Source organism: Nylanderia fulva, unplaced genomic scaffold, assembly GCF_048542155.1.
Source record: "Nylanderia fulva isolate GAGA-0341 unplaced genomic scaffold, ASM4854215v1 Scaffold60, whole genome shotgun sequence".
In the NCBI taxonomy this organism is placed as follows: Eukaryota; Metazoa; Arthropoda; class Insecta; order Hymenoptera; family Formicidae; genus Nylanderia; species Nylanderia fulva.
The window spans coordinates 655,644-674,900 of record NW_028190699.1 but is presented as its reverse complement, the minus strand read 5'-3'; the positions used below and the strand labels follow the sequence as shown (position 1 = coordinate 674,900).

The 19,257-nt window shown below is 31.7% G+C and overlaps 4 protein-coding genes across 6 annotated transcripts; 2 read left to right on the top strand and 2 right to left on the bottom strand.

The window, feature by feature from the left end:
* Nucleotides 1–295: 295 nt before the first annotated feature.
* Nucleotides 296–3,600, bottom strand: LOC114937397 (uncharacterized). 2 transcript variants are annotated; one of them, XM_029310829.2, is made up of 3 exons: nucleotides 3,410–3,600; nucleotides 3,116–3,229; nucleotides 296–2,836 (listed from the first exon to the last, which is right to left on the bottom strand). In XM_029310829.2, the coding sequence occupies exon 3, from the start codon at nucleotides 2,751–2,753 to the stop codon at nucleotides 972–974; it is 1,782 nt and encodes a 593-aa protein (XP_029166662.1). In that variant the 5' UTR covers nucleotides 2,754–2,836; nucleotides 3,116–3,229; nucleotides 3,410–3,600; the 3' UTR covers nucleotides 296–971. The 2 variants fall into 2 exon arrangements, with proteins under 2 accessions (XP_029166662.1, XP_029166663.1); XM_029310830.2 differs by lacking the exon at nucleotides 3,410–3,600 and adding an exon at nucleotides 3,309–3,401.
* Nucleotides 3,601–4,626: 1,026 nt separating this feature from the next.
* On the top strand, nucleotides 4,627–8,317 carry Tasp1 (Taspase 1). Of its 2 annotated transcripts, none has more exons than XM_085488009.1 (10): nucleotides 4,627–4,706; nucleotides 4,981–5,100; nucleotides 5,188–5,255; nucleotides 5,718–5,989; nucleotides 6,091–6,170; nucleotides 6,351–6,418; nucleotides 6,493–6,609; nucleotides 6,919–7,102; nucleotides 7,184–7,335; nucleotides 7,625–8,317. In XM_085488009.1, the coding sequence occupies exons 2-10, from the start codon at nucleotides 5,061–5,063 to the stop codon at nucleotides 7,706–7,708; spliced, it is 1,065 nt and encodes a 354-aa protein (XP_085344135.1). In that variant the 5' UTR covers nucleotides 4,627–4,706; nucleotides 4,981–5,060; the 3' UTR covers nucleotides 7,709–8,317. The 2 variants fall into 2 exon arrangements, with proteins under 2 accessions (XP_085344135.1, XP_029166658.1); XM_029310825.2 differs by having other exon boundaries at nucleotides 4,628–4,706; nucleotides 5,033–5,100.
* On the bottom strand, nucleotides 7,954–14,211 carry sotv (exostosin glycosyltransferase sotv). The gene is made up of 10 exons (XM_029310824.1): nucleotides 12,352–14,211; nucleotides 12,060–12,266; nucleotides 11,318–11,501; nucleotides 10,759–10,898; nucleotides 10,451–10,676; nucleotides 10,194–10,374; nucleotides 9,790–9,956; nucleotides 9,558–9,701; nucleotides 8,896–9,024; nucleotides 7,954–8,819 (listed from the first exon to the last, which is right to left on the bottom strand). Exons 1-10 carry the CDS (start codon nucleotides 12,876–12,878, stop codon nucleotides 8,598–8,600), a joined length of 2,127 nt encoding a protein of 708 aa, XP_029166657.1. The 5' UTR covers nucleotides 12,879–14,211; the 3' UTR covers nucleotides 7,954–8,597.
* Rab35 (RAS oncogene family member Rab35) lies at nucleotides 13,691–18,691 on the top strand. Its single transcript, XM_029310828.2, has 3 exons — nucleotides 13,691–14,187; nucleotides 15,695–16,119; nucleotides 16,586–18,691. Exons 1-3 carry the CDS (start codon nucleotides 14,136–14,138, stop codon nucleotides 16,712–16,714), a joined length of 606 nt encoding a protein of 201 aa, XP_029166661.1. The 5' UTR covers nucleotides 13,691–14,135; the 3' UTR covers nucleotides 16,715–18,691.
* Nucleotides 18,692–19,257: the final 566 nt, after the last annotated feature.

The window sequence follows — 19,257 nt, the reverse complement described above, 5'->3', positions numbered from 1 at the left end:
ACAAATGTTTTAATTTTATACATATCTTAATTACTTTTTTTCTTATACTTGATATCATTAAAATAAAGAAGAAAACAGAAGTACTCATCTTTAAAAAAAAAAAAAAGAAAATAAATATTTATTACAAAATATTATCTTACACCACAAGAAATGAAAAATCTTATATTTGAAATCAATATAATGCAATTGTTTTATAATGTATCTTTTTAATAATAAATAAAAAAAAAACTTCATTAAAATTAATTTCTTTTGAAACAATGAATACTAATCATTATATATATATGTAAACAAAGTATTAATATAATATGATTTTTTATTCTATACAACTTTAGCTTTACGTATAAATTAATTCGGAAACAGCTAAAAATATACATAAGTCAAACCGAAAGTGGCGTAATTATATTGTTGTGGACAGGAGATTGCAAAATTTTGGTCTGATCAATTGTAGAATAAGATGGCTTTCAAGACATAAATTTAAAATTCATGAAACACAATGTTACAATTTTTTTCTTTTTTTTTGCCCATAACAATATATTTGCCAAAAACAATGAGACTTATGGATTGCCATGACTCCTGTCTGTACAGTGGAAAAACTCACATCTATATATGTATATTTATGTATAATACATGTATATCTATGTGTATATTAATTTGTTACAGCATTGATTTGAAAACTAATAGAAATGATAATTATAAAATGTAAAGACATCTCTCTTTCCTTCTCTTACTTTACTTTTCAAAAGAAGAATATTCTTTGAAGAAATTAACTTAACGAATTTTGTATGTTTTTTCTTTAATCCTTGACAACAGCTGACTTTTACTTTCCCTCCCTCTCCCCAGCCCCTCTCTCTCTCTCTTTAATAATTAATTTAATATAACATTATTATTGATTATTTATTTCAAACATTTTTTCTCTATGATAACATCAGATCGTCTAAGTGTTTCTTGACCTGGGCCTCTCCGTCGTTCCTTTAGAAAAGTTTTCCTTTCAGTATCTCGTAAACCATTTTGTTCCTAAAATACGGCATGTCGTCCTGGGTAAAAGTGATCTTCTTGTTTGCACAGACGAACTCAGCGAACATGCAGGAGAACATTCCGCAATCGCTGCCGTTCATCTGTTGGGGGATATTCTTAGCAGACTGGAAGGTCCAGTCGCTCATGTCGTAAGTCTGCTTCTTCTTGTCCAGACTCTCGTCCTGCAGATACTGCTTCAGCGCAACTAGGCATTTCGGATTGTTTCCACCCATACTGTCGTAATAAACGATAGACTTGTCCCGAAAATCTATTATCGACATGCACCAGTGAATATCCAGGTGTACCGGCACGACAATCAGATCCTGGGCGAATATATCCACCTTCCTAGTCCACCGTCTCAGAGACGCCTGACCGCCCGAGAGCAGTTTCGGATAGAAGAACGTGTTCATGGCGTGTACTTTGGGATATTTGTTGGAGCCCGAACCTCTGGCGATCAACAAGTTCATGTAAAAATTGATCACCTCGTCGTTTAGCCAATTCAAGCCGGCCAGGGTGTGGATGTCCTTCCGCGTGATCCTCAAACCGAAGCCTTCCGCGAGAACTTCGTCCGGGGGACAGGATATGAGAGCGTTCCGCACCTTTCGCATCATCTCCTCCGTCAGCGTCGGCAAGGCCGGCTCTTCCGGTTCCTCCCTGTCGTCCAGAACAGTTAGACAGAGTCTCATGGAACGAGCCAGCTGTTCTTCCAAAGCTGCCTCTCGCGCGTATCTGTTCTGCTTTGACAGGATACACGTCATCTTTTTCAGCTCCTCAGCCTCCCGGTGCCGCTGCTCGATCCGCTCGTTGTACCTCTTGGCAACCTGCGGGATAAAGTCCTGCCTCATGACAGCCTTGGCAGCCAGCTCCTCGCGTAACGAGTTGGTCGCCACAACTTTTACCGGTGACTTGGGTGTAGTTGTAGACTTTGATGCACTGATGATACTGGGCTTGTCGTTCGTAACCATTCTGATGGCTTCTAAATATTTATCCTTTGTAATATCCCTCTTGCTAGGATCTAAAGTAGGAACTTTAGCTTTGTCTAATCTGGAGTAGCTCGACGACGCGTTACCTCTGCAAGGGAACGACGTGTTACAGTGATGTATGTTAACAGGAACAGAATTGGTGGTGACAGATCGGATCTTATCATTGGCAGGAGCTACAGCTTCCGGATCTCGCTTCTCCAAATCGATTACTTCTATATGCTTGTGCATGTATGTGTGCTCTGCACACTTTTGCTTCGGTATGTGTATCCTATTTGGAAGAAAATTGTGCAGTAACTCCTCGTACTGGTGTCTCTCCTTCAACTGATTGGTTTTGCATAACGTGGGACACTTGTGATCGTGATTCTGCACCTTGTGCTTATGATTGAGCATCGAATGTCCCATGGTGGATTTGTGATCCATAGCCTGATGCGACGTAAAGGAGGAACATACGGGTTTGTAGACCGGAGACGCGTGACATTGATTATAAGACTGCAGCTGTTGCTTCTTGTGGGTGCCGTTCAACTTGGCACAGGGCCTCGTCGGCGAACATTTCTGCTCGCTCAGGAATACAATGTCTTCGTCGTCGCTGTCGTCGATGTCGAAGTAATTCTCCATTGGACGCGCTATGTTGCAACTGTTTTTGAATCTCTTCGGTGTCAAACAGTCCCTTTCAAAGTTATCCTCGGAAGCCTTTCTCTTGAGCTTTGAACGCTCATCCGCCCATCCAAAGATTCTCCTCAAGAACTCAAATAACATTGTTGTTGTCGAGAAAGATGTAGATCTCGAGAAGTATTATTGTCCATTCAATACATTCACGGTACTGCTTATTCTAGCTCAACCTAAAAAAAGAATGTAGAGATCTGGTAACATTGAGTGCTAAATAAGTTATCGTGTACAATTACAAAATTTATTTATCTTACTTAATTCATTTTATATATTTTAAAATATTATTTATTTCATTTTTCTCAAGCTGAAGATCAGTCACATTTAACAATGAAAAATATAATATGTAATATAATATAAAGTAATATAATAAAATATAATATGGAAATATACAAGGGAAGAATCATCATCGATCATCTGGCAAATCTCTCAATCTCCCAAATAAGAATACTTACGTCATATCTGGCAAAATTAGGCAAAGATAGGAAGTGTGCGAGCACTGATCTGCCTTTTCACCAGACTTCTTGAAAATCCTTTTAAGTTTGCGAATACAGGTATGAATATTCGATCTGAAAGAATTTTTCGCCAATTAATCCGCTCGTATTTATGCAAAATTATCAACGAACATAAATAAATAAAAAATCCCACTGTATAATTCCTCTTGGAATATTAGGGTTACATCTCCCTTTTATATTGCGATATGCGCGGTATTAATTTACCGAAAACTTCGGCGAACGTCGGCGCTTTACCTGTCAAAAGAGCACGAGAAAATTAACGAGAGTTAATCCTCGATCGACGATTATTATTCCCTCTCATTCAATCTTCCCATCCACAATTCGTTGTCCACGGCACATATTTTAATTTTACAAATGTGACAAATGCCTCGAACATAACCAGCGAGCGGCAAAACTCCGCGTTATTTGACACCATATGTTCATAAGGCTGGGACACGAGTGAAAGAGGCTTTAGAAATCGCGAGAGGCAACCCAGTTGAACCCATCAATCACAATCAAGCGCTCGTCGCTACGTCATGAGGACGCGCAACGCTGATTGGTCGGTCGAGCAATTCCAGCGTTGCGCTCGGGAAACTAGAAAAAATTAAGTCCCTAGAATCTTTTTTTTTTTTTAGGAAAAATCAGCCACAAAATTCAAATAATAAAAATATTATATTTGCAATAAAATTTATGAAGAATTTTTTGCACAATTAAATTATCCATAGATTAACCATGAGAATTTGTTTTATAAATAACATTTATTTTGTTAATGTTTTTTTTTTATGTGGAGAGAGAATAATTTCAAATGATTGAAACGAGAATAATATAAAATTAGATATACCATATATTTTTGAAATAATTTTTTGCAAAATTAAATTATATTCATGAATATTTATTTTATAAATATCAGGGTTGAATAATAAGTTATTAATTTTTTTAAAACTAAGATGAGTTAAAGTTAGTTTTGCTTATAAAATTAATTTTAGTTAAGTTAAAAAGTTACACAAACAAAAAATTAATTAAACTTGTTATATATATAGTTAAAGTTAAATTAAAATTAAATTAACTGAATAAGTTAAATCAAAAGTTAATTTTTAAAAACAATAAATTATTTATATTAATTAGAATTTTGTTTGTTAATAATTCTTTTAAAATTTATAATAACAAATAACAAAGAAATTTTAATTTTTATATAGAAATATAGACAGTAGAGAGAAAAATTCCTCTAATTTCAAATTATTAAAACAAGATACCAAAATGTAATACTATATTTTTGAAATTTGTTACAAATAATTTTTTGCAAAATTGAATTATTCATAAATATTTATTTTATAAATATATGTAATATATATATAAGAGAGAAAGAGAAAAAGAGAGAGAATAAAGTGCGAGAAGCTCAATTTCTCTATTCTAAATTACCGTGTGTTGAGAATAGAGAAGAGTTCACTTTAAAGAGATTCGGTATTCTGTAACATTGGGTTTGTTATCTTTTTTTCTACTTTCGCGTCTTCTCATGTGTTTACGATATGTGCGCCGAAATCTGAGATAATCTGTAACTATACATAAATCCATATAATAATTAATAATTACGTGTGATAAATAAACTATAACCTTTTTTGTTAATCTAAAAAATTAACTTGACTTTTATATCCTATTGTATAATTTCTAATTAAATAAAACAGCAAAATCTTTACTAAAATAGTAGAATTTATGATATTAAAAATATTACTTAATATATATATATATAAATACATACCTACTTATTACAATAAGCAAATTTTTATATTGATTGCTTTAATATATGTATCGGTGAAATATTTTTGCAGCTGAGATATGAGAATTTTGCACTTTAAAAATATTAAATATATCTGATTAAAGGAAATAAGAAAAGAAACTCTCTAGTCTCATGAGTAATACTAAGCAAGGATTCATTGCTGTTCATGTGGGTATGTAATTGATTCAAATGTGATAATTTATAATTGTCTCTTATATTATTGCTAACAATGCTCTCAATTATTTTTTTCTTTTGTCAGGTGCTGGACAACACTCCATATCTCTTAAAGAAAAATATCAAAAGTTATGTCACGAAGCATGCAAAGTGGTACAATTTTTAAGCAATTTAATTAACTTTAATATTTATTCAGTCTTTTATATATGTAAATGGCTCAAAACCAGCAGATATCTTTTTAATAACAAATTCTTTGGCTTGAGAACAATTTTTTTTTAGTTAAAATATTTAAATATAGATAGTTTATAAATGGAATTAGAAAAAGATGAGTCGTTTTGCAAATTTTATATAATATTTATTGCATACTTAAAGACTAAAAAAGTTATATTTTTCAATTAAGTTCAATTTAATTTGAAGCTTACAAAAATAAAACGAAATTGGAAAGTAATAAAAAATCAATGATTTCTCTTAATATTTTTGCTAAAAAAGAATCTCCAAATTGACTATAAAATTCTAATATTAAAAGAACATTGAAAATTTTTGCAATATTCTATATATAACTTAATTAAATTATTTAAAAAAATGTGTTTCTTGTAATTATACGTTCTTTTCAAGGGAGCTCAATGTTTGAGATCAAGTGGCAATGCATTGGATGCAGTGGTAGAAACAGTGATGGTACTGGAAGATTCTCCTATGACAAATGCTGGATTTGGATCAAATCTCACCTTGAATGGAACAGTAGAATGCGATGCGAGTGTGATGGATGGCACTAATTTGCAGTACGGTGCGATTGGTGCAGTTAGTGGAATTAAAAATCCAGTTATATTGGCGAAGCGTTTGTGTGAACAGCAATCTATTAAGTTTGCATATGGTCGAATTCCACCTAGGTACAGTTTATTTCATTTCTTCTAAATTATAATAAATATTTACTTATATTATATATGTAATATATATACCTATATAAACATTTCTTTATCTCTTATACTAGCTTTTTAGTTGGAGATGGTGCGCATATTTGGGCACACGAGATGGGCATACAAACATTACCACCAGAACAATTAATATCAGGTATGCATAATTAGTAATCTGAAGAAATTTTTTAGATTTTAGTAAATTATTAATTATTTAAAATCTTTTAGATTTTAATAAATTTATTTCTTATATAAAAAATTGCTTTGCATATAAATTTTATAATTTATTAATATCTTATTTTTTCAAATTAATCAAAGATTTTAATATCACATTTAGTAAGAGCTCAGAAAATATACAAACACTATAAAAGAAAAGTGGAGGACTGCAGTGTGGAGATTCAAAAGGTACAAAAATTAAAAACTATTTTTTCTGATGTAAAATTTAAAATTTATTAACATTAGATATTATTATGCCACAGTGTGCTAAGAAAAGGATGGATACAGTAGGTGCAATATGTGTTGATGATGATGGAAATATTGCTGCGGCTTGCTCGAGTGGCGGTATAATTCTGAAATATCCTGGAAGAGTTGGGCAGGTATGATTAATTTGTTATGTTTCTTATCTGTATAATATGCAAGAAACTATTACATGAACATAAGTTTTGCAAAATTTTGATGAAATTGTATCTTCTATGTAGATGTTTTTGTTATATATCTACATTTTATAAATACAAATTCAGGAATAAAGAGATTCATAGCTCTTTTATATCTGAGTTTATATTTGCATATCAGAGTCTTTTCAGTTTATTATTCTAAATTTCATTTTATATTTTAAATATATATTTTAAATTTATATTTTAAATTTATATTTTAAATTGATTTTAGATTTATATTTTAAATTTCAGGCTGGAGTGTGGGGCTGCGGTGCCTGGGCTTGCAAGGATGCCTCTTATTCGGTGGGCGCCAGCACGTCAGGTTGCGGGGAACATCTTGTGCGCACCTCGTTAGCTCGTACAGTTGCCGAAGCTATCTCGAACACCTCTTGTCCGACTACGAGTTTGCATCGGGCGATGAACGTAGATTTTATCGGTGCTTTGCAGATTTAGCATAAATTATAACGCGGCGATCAACCAAAGCAATGACGAATATCGTTTTGCGTTTCTCTCTTAGATTCGAAATTTCTCTACGGACTCGAACAGAAACTCGGCGGCGTCATCGCGGTACGTTATTCGCCGGAAGAGGGACTGGGCGATTTTCTCTGGAGTCATTCCACGAATTCCATGATAATAGGCTACATGAATACATGTCAACGTGCACCAGTGGTATATATTTCTTTTTTAAAGTTCAATTTTAAGCTTCTTCGATCCTCACCGCGGGCATATTGTTAGATTCTGACGTCAGAGGCGAGACTTCTGCTTTCTTGCCTCTGATGTCACTATTCCAACGTGATTGATGAGGAACCAGGAGCCTTAAATCTTTTTTAATGGTACATTTACATATGTAAAATGTAAAATATGTTTCCATTTCTAAGCATTGATTATTTTTTTCAACCTTATTATTATTATCAAATTAAATTATTTGTATGTATTAAAAAAAACTTTTTCTCTTTAGAGCTACATGTCAGCCTTACCAGCGCACGAAGTAGGTAAGAAAGCTGTTGTTGAAGGTGTTTGCTTCAAACTGAAATCTAAATGAGATTATATACATCATCAGATATAAAGTTTTTGTAAAAAAAATTAACTTTTATAGCCTAAAATACTTTATATACCAAATTTTTATACGGATCAGCGCTAATTTGTTTAATGAAATTCACACATAATATAATAGTACTGCCAGGTTGAATCATTTTACATAATCACAATTTTGTGAGATACACGTATTTTCCTAAATTTTTAACTTGTACATACAAACATAATAAATTCCGATGAAACAGTTTGAAATAACTTTTAATTATTTTATTCAATACAAACACATTCTCTACATTCACTAAAATACAAACAATATATATAAATTATTTATACATATGTATACAAAGAGTATTCAATTTTATAATCAGATGAAGATATCCAAGATATCAAGATGACTCGCTTCTCTTCAAAGAATGATTAATATACAGGGTGTGTCAATTTTTGCTTCCTCAATAACTGCATGCATTAAAAATTCTCCAATTAATGATTAGTTTGAGCCATTTCCTATAGGATACTCTGTATATATAGGTTTATGTATCTTTTTAATTCCATCCGATTATAATTTCGGATACTCTGCATACATTCTTTGATTGATAAAATAAATATTTTTCATAAACTCAATTTCCATAATTTTTCCAAAAATGTTTATAAATTTATAAACATTTTTCATAAACTCGATTTCCATAATTAAGACTCCTCACCGACCATATTGGAATTGTGACGTTAGAAGCGAGAAGACACGCTAAAAATTTTTAGATGCGAAATAAAAAAATTCGAAGTAATTTTTTATTTAAAAAAGGGCACCTAGGATTTTTAGCCTGTGCTCTCTCTGGCAAGGACTCTTAATCTTATAAATTATATTACTTCAGTAGAAAATATGTATATCAATATCACAATTATAAACTTCCTATATCGTTGAATCGCTTCAGTTTCTCGGGAAACACGTCCTTGAAGAGTACCGGATCCGCGCGGAACTCGACCGACTCCAACGGCATAGTTCCGTAAATAGAGGAGAATTTGTTTATGCACTGTGTGCGTTCCACCATGTGCGTCAAATCCGCGGATAACATTTCGGTATTGGTACACTCGGGGCATCGGAATTTCTTCTTTGGCGTCACCTGCGCAAAGTTTTAGAAAAAATGTTTAGCAAAAATTCTTGCCAATTAAGATTCGAACTATGAGACGTTCTCTTACTTTTATCGGAGCCTTTCCAGTAATATTTGCTACTAAAAAATTCATCGCAATATCCTCGCAATTCATGTGCTCGTCGACCCATTCCTTTATATCTCCAGGCATGGCTGTCGTATACATGTAATTCCAATACTGAAAGAAATTTTGTCAGATAAAGTTTTCTTGTACAACAGAGCAAAATATTTGATACTAATGGAAATTATGTAGAAATTTCTATTAGAGTGTAACAGAATTAATTATTTAATATATTAATATTAATATATAATTCTCTATTTGAGTATAATAGAATTAATAATTCTATTATACTCAAATAGAGAAATATATTCTATTAATAATATAAAATAATTAATATAATTAATATAATTTAATATTAATAATATAATAATATAATTAATATATAATATAATAATTATATAATTATTTTATGAATATATAATATATTAATATAATTATTATAGTTTATTTTAAAATTATAAATTATAATATAATTTACTTTGTTATATCATGCATTCATGGTGAGGATAAGAGGAAAGGATGTTGGTTTCTTGTTTTTTTTTTCTAAGAGAAATAAAAGCCAAGAATTTTTAGAACAATAACAAAATTTGGTTCGTAATTTCTTAATTAAAGAGAGAGAGAGAGAAAACAATGTAAGTGTTTATATGTACCTTATGATGGAAAGCAGCTCCTGTTAAAACCATGGAGATGCTGTTTGTCCATTCGCTTTCATATCTCCAACACATAGTGCTGTTGTCCCACGTATGTATGCGAGATGGAAATCCAACTATTCTGTCTGGAAATTCCCTCCATACCTAATAAAAGTATTTGAAATAAATTTCATTAGTATATAAAAAATGGGATAAAATGTAAGTATATTTCTGTTTGAAATACTTCGTGTACCTCGTAAGCAAACTCCACTTCATCAGCAGTTAACATGATAATATCATCGTCTATCGACAAAACTGCTTCAGTTTCAATTTCATCGTACGGATAAAATCGATTCGACAGCTTATTTTCCTTCGTTTGGATCACTTTTAACGGTTTATTCACTTTCGGCCACCTCGTAGCTGTATAATTATATTATATTAATTAAATTATAATTTATAAATAAATTATTTATTATATTATATATTAATATATTTATTTATTATTAATAGAAATATATTTATATAGAGTATAATAGAATTATTAATATAAATATTAAAATCATAAAAAAACATGATAAAAATTTTAATATATAAATATACAACATATATAAAAATAGATATTAAAGTCATGATGAAATATATTTTAAACTTGCTTACAAGGCGGTGGATTTTTATGCTGATTGTTCCAAATTACCAGAACTTTGGACAGACTTGGCACTTTTACAAGTTTATTAATCAATAAAAACAGTAACTCCAGTCTGTCGTACGTTAATATTACGGCGGTGAAGCCACGTGTTTTAGGAGCAGTTACTGGTAGAAAGAGAGGCGAAGGTTTCCCCTGTACAAGAAATGATTCGTTTGACATATGAAAAATTTAATGCTCTCTTTCAATACGTCTCTCTAATTATGTCCACCTTATAAGATGGCACGTTCCAATATGTGTAATCTCGCATCAAATGCGGGAACACGCGGTCTGTGAGCACTTCCAACGTGGTCTCTGTGATCTTTTCCATTGAACTGAAATAACGATCATAAACCCAGGCGTTCTGCTCTTGCATCTCCACGATACGTTGGTGGGATATCTTCTTGAGCAACTGGATTATTAATAAAATGTCGACCTCGCGTACAAAAACAGCAACTCTGAAAGAGACAAAAATTAATTAATAAATGACTGCGCTTCATCAAAACAATACTATAGATTTTTATCCATTATATTATTCACTTGGTCCAATCAATGACATCATGAAATGGCATCATTAGTGAATCGGCTATAATCACAGGTATACACCCAGCTGCCATCGCATCCAAAAGTGCACTCTGGGCAAGTCTGGCGCTGCGGATTATTAGGCAAAACGTTGCCGACTAAAGAAAGAAGATTTCCATTATTTATATATTAAGAGAGAACAAAATTATTGCAATAATTACACTGGTCAACATTTTTCGACTCATTTTGTCACAAAAGGAACTTGTGCTACACGACTTCACAATATTGTCACATATTTTCTTGCTTTATAATATTAAAGTTTAAAGTTTTTAATTTGACTCCTCAGAAAGTATTCTATCATGTCCCGTTTCTTTGTGACAAAGGTTCTAAGAATGCCAAAAACGGTTTTTTTTTTTTTACACTTTGACCCCGTTTTTCTCAAAAACGTGACGTAATGAAACATTTTTCATTTCAGATTCGTAATCTATGGGAAAAATCCTATCGAAATCACCTGTCATTCTGTGACAAAATTAGTGTTGACTAGTGTTGTTATTATTATATATTATATATATATTACTTGTAGGATATCAGGATACTTGTATATGCCCTCCCCGACGCAACGTATTGTATTATTCATGGGATTAAAATGTAGACATGGACCTAACACTAGAATGTCTTTTGGATATGTCGTTTTCACCTCCATTAAATCTTGCTCAAAAGCGGTGTTAATATTGATTTGCGAAGACATCACCAACCATATTCTGAAATGCAAAATAATTTATATTATAAATTTATGTATACACATCCCAGATAGCACGTGTACATTATTTTAATGTTGAATGACGTCATTTTAACGTTTTAATCGTCAGTTTGCTACTTGGAATGTTATAAAAATCATATATGTATATTTCGTTTTAGAAAACAATACTTGGGACAAAAGTTGTTTGATTTTGATGGTGAAAATTTTGAATTTTAATTAAATTTAATTTTAAAGTTATTTGAAGATTAACCTAGTTTTTTTTTAAATAAAATCACTCAAATTTTTTTATTTAAATTTGATTCCTCGCAATATTTGACATACAATGTTATAAGGCTCAAAAAATGTATAGTTCACAAGATATTTTATACTTTGACATAGTTTTACATAAATTATAAAGTACCTTATAAAATATTCATCTTTCGATTATCTCATCCCACAAAATGAGAGGAATCAATTGGTGTCAAAAAAACAAACTATTTTGCAGAATAAAATATGTAACTTGCAAGTAACAGTTACATATTCTTTACCTCAATACATATACATATATGTATAAAATTACCTTCCATTACTGTAATTTGTCTTGAGATTGTTTACTAGTGGACTATAGACTGGTAAACTAATGTCAAAACCAGGTCTGTATGTCAAGGATGACATTCCAGCACCTGCAATCATCGCTCTTCCCACTGGCACATCAATAACAGTGTTGTAGTCTGGTACGCTTCCAGGTACCATGTTGAAAATTAGATGATTCTCTCCTCTATTCCAGCTACAAATGCAGTAACAAATTCTATTAATAAAGTGTAAACTGTTAAAAGTTACAATTAAAATACAAAGATTAAGATAAAACTCACAAAGGTAATGATCTTAATGCCCGAGAAACCTCTTGCGATCTCAATCTATTCTGATTGAGAGTGTCAATGGAGGGAACAAATATACAAGCTTCATGCGGATTAGGAGTATAAAATTTACTGTTGATAATAGTACTCAGAATTTGATAAAACTCTCTTGTCATCTGATTCGTTATCGGTCTACCGACAAAGTCCAAGTAAATCTTGGGTGGATAGACGTATACCAAAAGTTTATTTCCCTGACTGCCACATCGGTACACATTGAAACAAGAAAAATACGTGCAGGAAGCATTGGTTGCGTTACTCAAAGCCGAGTCTGCGGATAATGCTCGAATTGGCAGAGTATTTATGTCATCCAGTGTTATAGGAACATGTTCGGAATGCTTCTGTGTATTGCCAAATTTGAAAATATGGTATACTGATATCAAAACGATAAACAGTATGAATATTAACAAACATATTACAAAGATATTGTGATAATGGTACGAGATTCTGTTGCCCTTATGCGATATACGTGTCGGAAGTACCATCCTGTATGTTTCTATCAATGTCAAAAGATATGCTGTAAATCTCACGTATATTGTGAAATATTTCAATATTCTCAGTCACATTTGCATGGGATATATGCAACATTTATAACTATGTTATGTGCAGGTATTTCAGTATATACAGTATTATAAAAATTATATTCATAGTTAAGATTTTATTACTTTTTTTAACTTTGATTTAGAAAATTGTCATTACACTGCTTATACATACATGTATCTATATATACCATAAATCTGTCATGGGTTATCAGTTTTATTTTTGTCTTCTTCTTTTTATCAATCAAAAGTGTTTCCAATCAGTATTATTATAATTATCCGTTAGAAAACTGCTACTTTCGTACCAGTTCATCTCTATTTGCATAACTTATATTCCTTATTTATTTTCTTATTTGCAACGTTTTTCACATGCTTTCACTTTCCACGAACGTGTCAAAATTTTGGAATCAAAATAAAACTCCGTTTGTAATATTTATTCTCACTTTTTGCATTTTTTGGAGTTTTCCAAAAGGTCCGTCCACATGAATCCTAATCCAACAGCTGCGAAAAATCCACCAATCAGATGACAGATGACAGCAGAGAACCGCGTATGCGCATATAGAGTGATATGAGAGATGACAGGTGACAGATTACAAATGACAGGTGACATGTGACAGATGACAGGTGACAGGTAACAGCTGAGAGCCACGCATGCATGCGAATGCGAATATAGAATTGACAGCTAAGAGCCGCGCCTGCGCGTGGACATCGGATGACAGATGACAGCTGAGAATCGCGCGTGCGCGTGGCGCGCGCATGCGCGAGGCTCCTCGAGAGGGAAGATGGCGGATAGTGACAGGCTGGTGACAATCTGATACGGGATGGGCGTCTCGCGTTAAACGAAGGGAGTACGCGGAGCCTCTCTTTTTTTCAATCGGTCGTGATGATAATGAATAGTGACGATACCGCGGTGTACAAACATGGCGATGATTTGATATCACAGTCGTCTTCCGAGCCGGACGAGTCGCGAGTTTCCGAGTTGCCTTGGAGGAAGATCGCGCGGGGGTGGTGTTAGTGAATACATATTCAGTCTCATCATCTGTGGAAAAAAACGACGTTTCGTGCCCTGAAATCGGGCAGAGATCTCGTTTGCAGAGAGAGAAAGAGAGAGAGAGAAAAAAAAGAGAGAGAGAGAGCGAGTCGTATCGCCGTTTTATTTACGTTCCTTTCTTCCCCGCCACCAGGCGACGAGAGGATCCTAAGATGGCCCGAGAGTACGATCATCTGTTCAAGCTGCTCATCATAGGAGACAGCGGTAAATATACACCATACTGTGCTGGCCGACACGTAATTAAAGATATCTCCGTCAGCCACACTGCTTTTCCCTCTTCTCCTTCTATCTCCATTTTTCTCTCTCTCTCTCTCTCTCTCTCTCTCTCTCTCTCTTTATCTTTTCCCCTTCTCTTAATCTCTTTATTTTTTTCATCACTAAATTTCATTCGAAGAAGTGTAGGAAATTGCAGCGAAAAATGACGCGCGCGCAGTCCTTTATGTCAAGGGTTGTGATAGTCGTTGATGATCGTCTGTCATTACTGCAGTAGTGTTAGTTTATTAAATGATGAGTCCAATGATATATATACATGCACCATTGGCATAACTTACTTAGATTTCATGATGTGAAAATTGTTCTTCCTGTAGGATAGATTTGGAGCGATGACTTATTGCAATGTGTATGCGAGGAGAAAGAAATTGTATGAGATAATGAAATGACAAAGAGATACTCTTGTCACCATGCTTTTTCATCTCCCAAAAATATTATTAGTTATATATTAGATTATGGGTAATAAAAGTTTAAATTTATTCATATTTTTTTACTCGATAGAATGTTGATATTAATTGTCAATAATTGAATAAATGATTATTTACGATAAGGGAAATATCTACATTTGTCACAGCACTAATATCAATATAAAAATATATTTCTACATTTTGTATTTTTTTTCGAAAACTATTTTTATTAACATTTTAATATATATATATATACATATAAAGAATATAGTCTCTTTTATCTTTACAATGTAAATAATGTGCAATATATGTATAAGGAGAAAAAATTATATGATATATAATGAAATAACAAAGAGATATTTTTGCCAATATATTTATTTATTATCTATAAGCAATTAATTTCATTATTCAGATTAATTTATGTAATATATTTTTTATATTAGGTGTTAATAGTCAAATATGAAATAATTATACGTTGAAAATTTATATTCTACAACAATAGAGAAATATATACATATATTTATTGCAGCACTAATATTGATGTAAAAAGGTATTTCTTCATTTCATATATTTTGTTTCAGAAACCATTTTTATAATTATTCTTATATACATGTAAAGAATTCATTTTAATAATTTATTTTTTTATTTTTTTTTGTCTTTAAGGTGCAAGTAATGTGCAATATAAAGGACAATATGAAGAGAAAAGAATTATATGATATAATGAAATGACAAAGAGATACTTGTCTCGGCACACTTTTTATCACTTATCTCTCATAATCAATAATATTTTTATTATTAATAGTTTGTGATAAAAGATTTATATTTACATATTTTTGATATCAATTGTCAGTAATTACATAAATAATTAAAAATATTTTATATATACTAGCACAATATGAAAATATATATATTTATTATCGCAGCATTAATGCTAATGTAAAAACTATTTCTACTCTTTGTATTTTTTTTTTTTTTTTCGAAAATTATTTTTACTCGATATATATGTAATAATAATTCTCTTTTTTGTCTTCAAGGTGTAGGTAAAAGCTCACTACTTCTGAGATTTGCTGACAATACCTTCAATGGCAGTTACATAACTACGATAGGGGTGGATTTTAAAATACAAACTGTGGAGATAGATGGTGAGCGGGTAAAGCTGCAAATTTGGGATACCGCTGGGCAGGAGCGTTTCCGGACAATAACTTCGACTTACTACAGGGGGACGCACGGCGTTATAGTTGTGTACGATGTGACCAGCGGTGATACGTTCGCGAACGTTAAGCGATGGTTGCACGAAATCGAACAGAATTGTGATGTGGTTAACAGGGTACTTGTAGGAAATAAGAACGACTCACCTAATCAGAAAGTGGTGTTAACGGAAGATGCGCAAAGATTCGCCAACCAAATGGGGATACAGTTGTTTGAGACTTCCGCCAAAGACAACATTAACGTTGAAGACGTGCGTTGCTCTATTTCTCCCTTTTTTTCTTGATTAATTAATTCTAAGAGATTAAACTTCAATTTACTTCATTATTGCTTCATTATTACATGCATTAATAACTAAACAAATAATTTTATTCATTAAAGTTAAAGGCTCCTGGCTCTTCCATGTTGGAATTGTGATGTCAGAAGCGAGAGAACACATTCGATGAAACACTATTTCAGATGTCTTTAGCACACTTTTAAAATATCTCCGAAACTATTCTTTTTCTTTGACAGTCAACTATATAATATTATATAATTTTAATATATTATTTAATATTATATATTATATAATTTTTGTGACGTCACAATCTAACATAGCCGCAGAGAGAACGTAGGAGTCTTAAGGATATTTGTAAATAAATTGGTGGATGATTTATATTTTACTGAGAAATTATAATAATTAAAAATAAATATTATAATAATTATGCGGTTTTTTGCAGATGTTTATGGCAATAACGCGGCAAGTTTTGCGGACCAAAAAAGAACGCAAGGAGCGACAAGCCATACAGACCAACGAGACAGTGAATCTGAGGAAAAGCACAAAACAGCATAGGAAAAAATGTTGTTAGCGAGCGTTGTATAAGCATGCTACTCCCTATTCACGAAATATTATTTCATAATGATAATTAGGACAGAATAAAACAGAGAGCATGTGTTAGTATCACTAGCGGACATGAGAGACGCTGGAAACCCTGATATTTTCTAACACCAACTTTTTTGTGAGTTTTGTATTCCAATTACGATACCTAAGATTGTATGCTAACTAAAAAAAGAGGTATACACTTTTTTGACGTTAATATACATATATCATATTTAAATATCGAGCGAGCGTGTAGGGCTTATTTAGTGAAAAAAATTGTCTATGCGACATTCCTTTTGTGCTTTCGCGTGCTGCGTTTAAGAACAAAGGCCTATTCATCATTTGTAACATTTACAAAAGGGTAATTTTCACACACACATTTAACAAGATTAAAAATTATTGTTATACAAACATGAGCGCATTTCATATTACGTAGTCAAATAAAATGTAACTAATTTTGTCAAGATCATTTTGATTAATGCATAGAATTTTGCTGCACATTCGACAATGAGTTACCATATTTTAAATGAATTGTATTTAAAATGAGTAGGATTAAAGTTTTTTGAACGAACAACAGATATTATTAGCTAATCCAAATAATTTGTAGGACATTTTAGTAAAATTAAGGTTCCTCTGTAGTTTGATGATGCTTTCAGTGCACTCCAAAAGATTTGATCAGATTAAGGCAATCGAATGTATGAATATGATATATAAAAAAGACTGCATTCTATATGAAAACATGCTTGGTCATATGAAATTCGATATATTTCCTACCATATTCGAAAGATTGTTATAACAAATTGAAAATTAATTGCGATTTTTGATTTATGAAATTAACAGCGAGTATATTTATAATTTTCTTATAAATTTTATAATTAAAATTTTGTAATTATGGATTTTAAGTAAACAATTTACGCGTATATGTATAAGAATAATATTTTTAACAATATTTTAGAGAGAAAAGAGTTTTTTTAAATACCTAATGAAATTACTAGATGCAATATTCTCTAATTGAAAGTGATAAATTCTCTCCAGTAGAAGATATCAATAATTATATATACATGTCCATTATTATATACTTCCAAGACATCGGAATATACAGTATTTAATTGTGCGCATCAATAAAAAAAAATATTCAACAGTATTATATGTACGTCACTTTTTAATTTTATATACGGTCTACCGTGTGTCTGCACACATGCATAATAGCGGCTCTATAACGAAAGGAGAAAAATGAAGAAAAGTTTATTATATATATATATATATATATATATATATATATATATATATATATATATATCTACGCGTCTGAATTTTATAACATACTCGGGTAATATAAAAGTATACGCTTCTGCGTATACTTTTTTGTAAATTGTTCATGCATTTGCGACGAACGTATACACATAGACATACACACGCACTTAAATATTTATTGCAGAAGGGTAGATAGCAAGACGATAAAATTACTGAATAATGATCGGTCATGTCCAGCTATGACAGAAGCTGTCTGTATTAATCTGTGATAATAGTTAAGATAATGTCGCCAGCTGCCACTTACTCAAGTAGCAAACTGACATCATTAAACGTCAAAGGCGTCATTTCGACGTTATTTTGACATCGAATTACGTCATTCAGTGTCAAAATGACATACCCTTGCTACCTGGGTATCTATTCTTCCTCCCCCTCCCTCGTTATAATTGTAATTAATATTATTAGCCATTGTTTTTCTCTCTTCCTCTTTTCCTTTTCGTTTAATATCATACTACATATCTCCCTTAGAGGCAATAAAGCGGCATCCTACAAAATGTGTACATATTTCTCTACTTGCCAGTTTTAGTGGCATACTTATTATTATTCACCAAGTATTTCAATCGAGCATATTCATCTTGTTTACTGTTATACAGTTACGACGTTGTAATATTATTATACATACGTACAATTACAAATAAATAGGAATCTATATGTATGTATTAAATAAGTGCTTTCACTCCTGTCTCTGCTGAGTTGAAAAATTTCTACTCAAATTTTTAAATATGTTTATATATATATGTATCATTATTTAAAGAAACAAGAGTCGTTTCATCGATATTAGAATATAATTAAACGAAGATTTTGTATACATTATTCGTGCAACTTTATATGATAACATTTTTGCTGTCTTGTATAAGTATATCTAATGTTTTTTTGATAACTTATTAATCACAGTCAATGAAATTATGCCTCATACGCTATTATTATTATTATTATTATTATTATTATTATTATTATTATTATTATTATATTTAATTGCATGAACATTATTTATATTTATATATTGCTAGAGAAAAAATGATCGATATATAAATTTCAACGAAAATGTATATCTATATAAATATATGCATATATTTGCAATTTTATCCTTCAGGTTATCATGTATACTTCGGATCGATCGAAATGCATTACTTGATATCTCGAATGTGCAGCACGATCCTGCAATTCCATTAATTAGCGTTCGCATCATCGTAAGTCGAATCCTAGAGAATCTCGCTTTTC

Excerpts from the sequence above, each read along its gene's own strand:
- LOC114937397 (XM_029310829.2), bottom strand. The coding sequence starts at position 2,753 with ATGTTATTTGAGTTCTTGAGGAGAATCTTTGGATGGGCGGATGAGCGT.
- Tasp1 (XM_085488009.1), top strand. The coding sequence starts at position 5,061 with ATGAGTAATACTAAGCAAGGATTCATTGCTGTTCATGTGG. Across the intron at positions 6,171-6,350 it reads ACCAGAACAATTAATATCAG|TAAGAGCTCAGAAAATATAC; the intron begins GTATGCATAATT and ends TATCACATTTAG. Across the intron at positions 6,419-6,492 it reads GCAGTGTGGAGATTCAAAAG|TGTGCTAAGAAAAGGATGGA; the intron begins GTACAAAAATTA and ends ATTATGCCACAG.
- sotv (XM_029310824.1), bottom strand. The coding sequence starts at position 12,878 with ATGGTACTTCCGACACGTATATCGCATAAGGGCAACAGAATCTCGTAC. Across the intron at positions 10,899-11,317 it reads AGTATCCTGATATCCTACAA|TCGGCAACGTTTTGCCTAAT; the intron begins GTAATATATATA and ends TTCTTTCTTTAG. Across the intron at positions 10,677-10,758 it reads GATGTCATTGATTGGACCAA|AGTTGCTGTTTTTGTACGCG; the intron begins GTGAATAATATA and ends TGTCTCTTTCAG.
- Rab35 (XM_029310828.2), top strand. The coding sequence starts at position 14,136 with ATGGCCCGAGAGTACGATCATCTGTTCAAGCTGCTCATCATAGGAGAC. Across the intron at positions 14,188-15,694 it reads GCTCATCATAGGAGACAGCG|GTGTAGGTAAAAGCTCACTA; the intron begins GTAAATATACAC and ends TTTGTCTTCAAG. Across the intron at positions 16,120-16,585 it reads ACAACATTAACGTTGAAGAC|ATGTTTATGGCAATAACGCG; the intron begins GTGCGTTGCTCT and ends GGTTTTTTGCAG.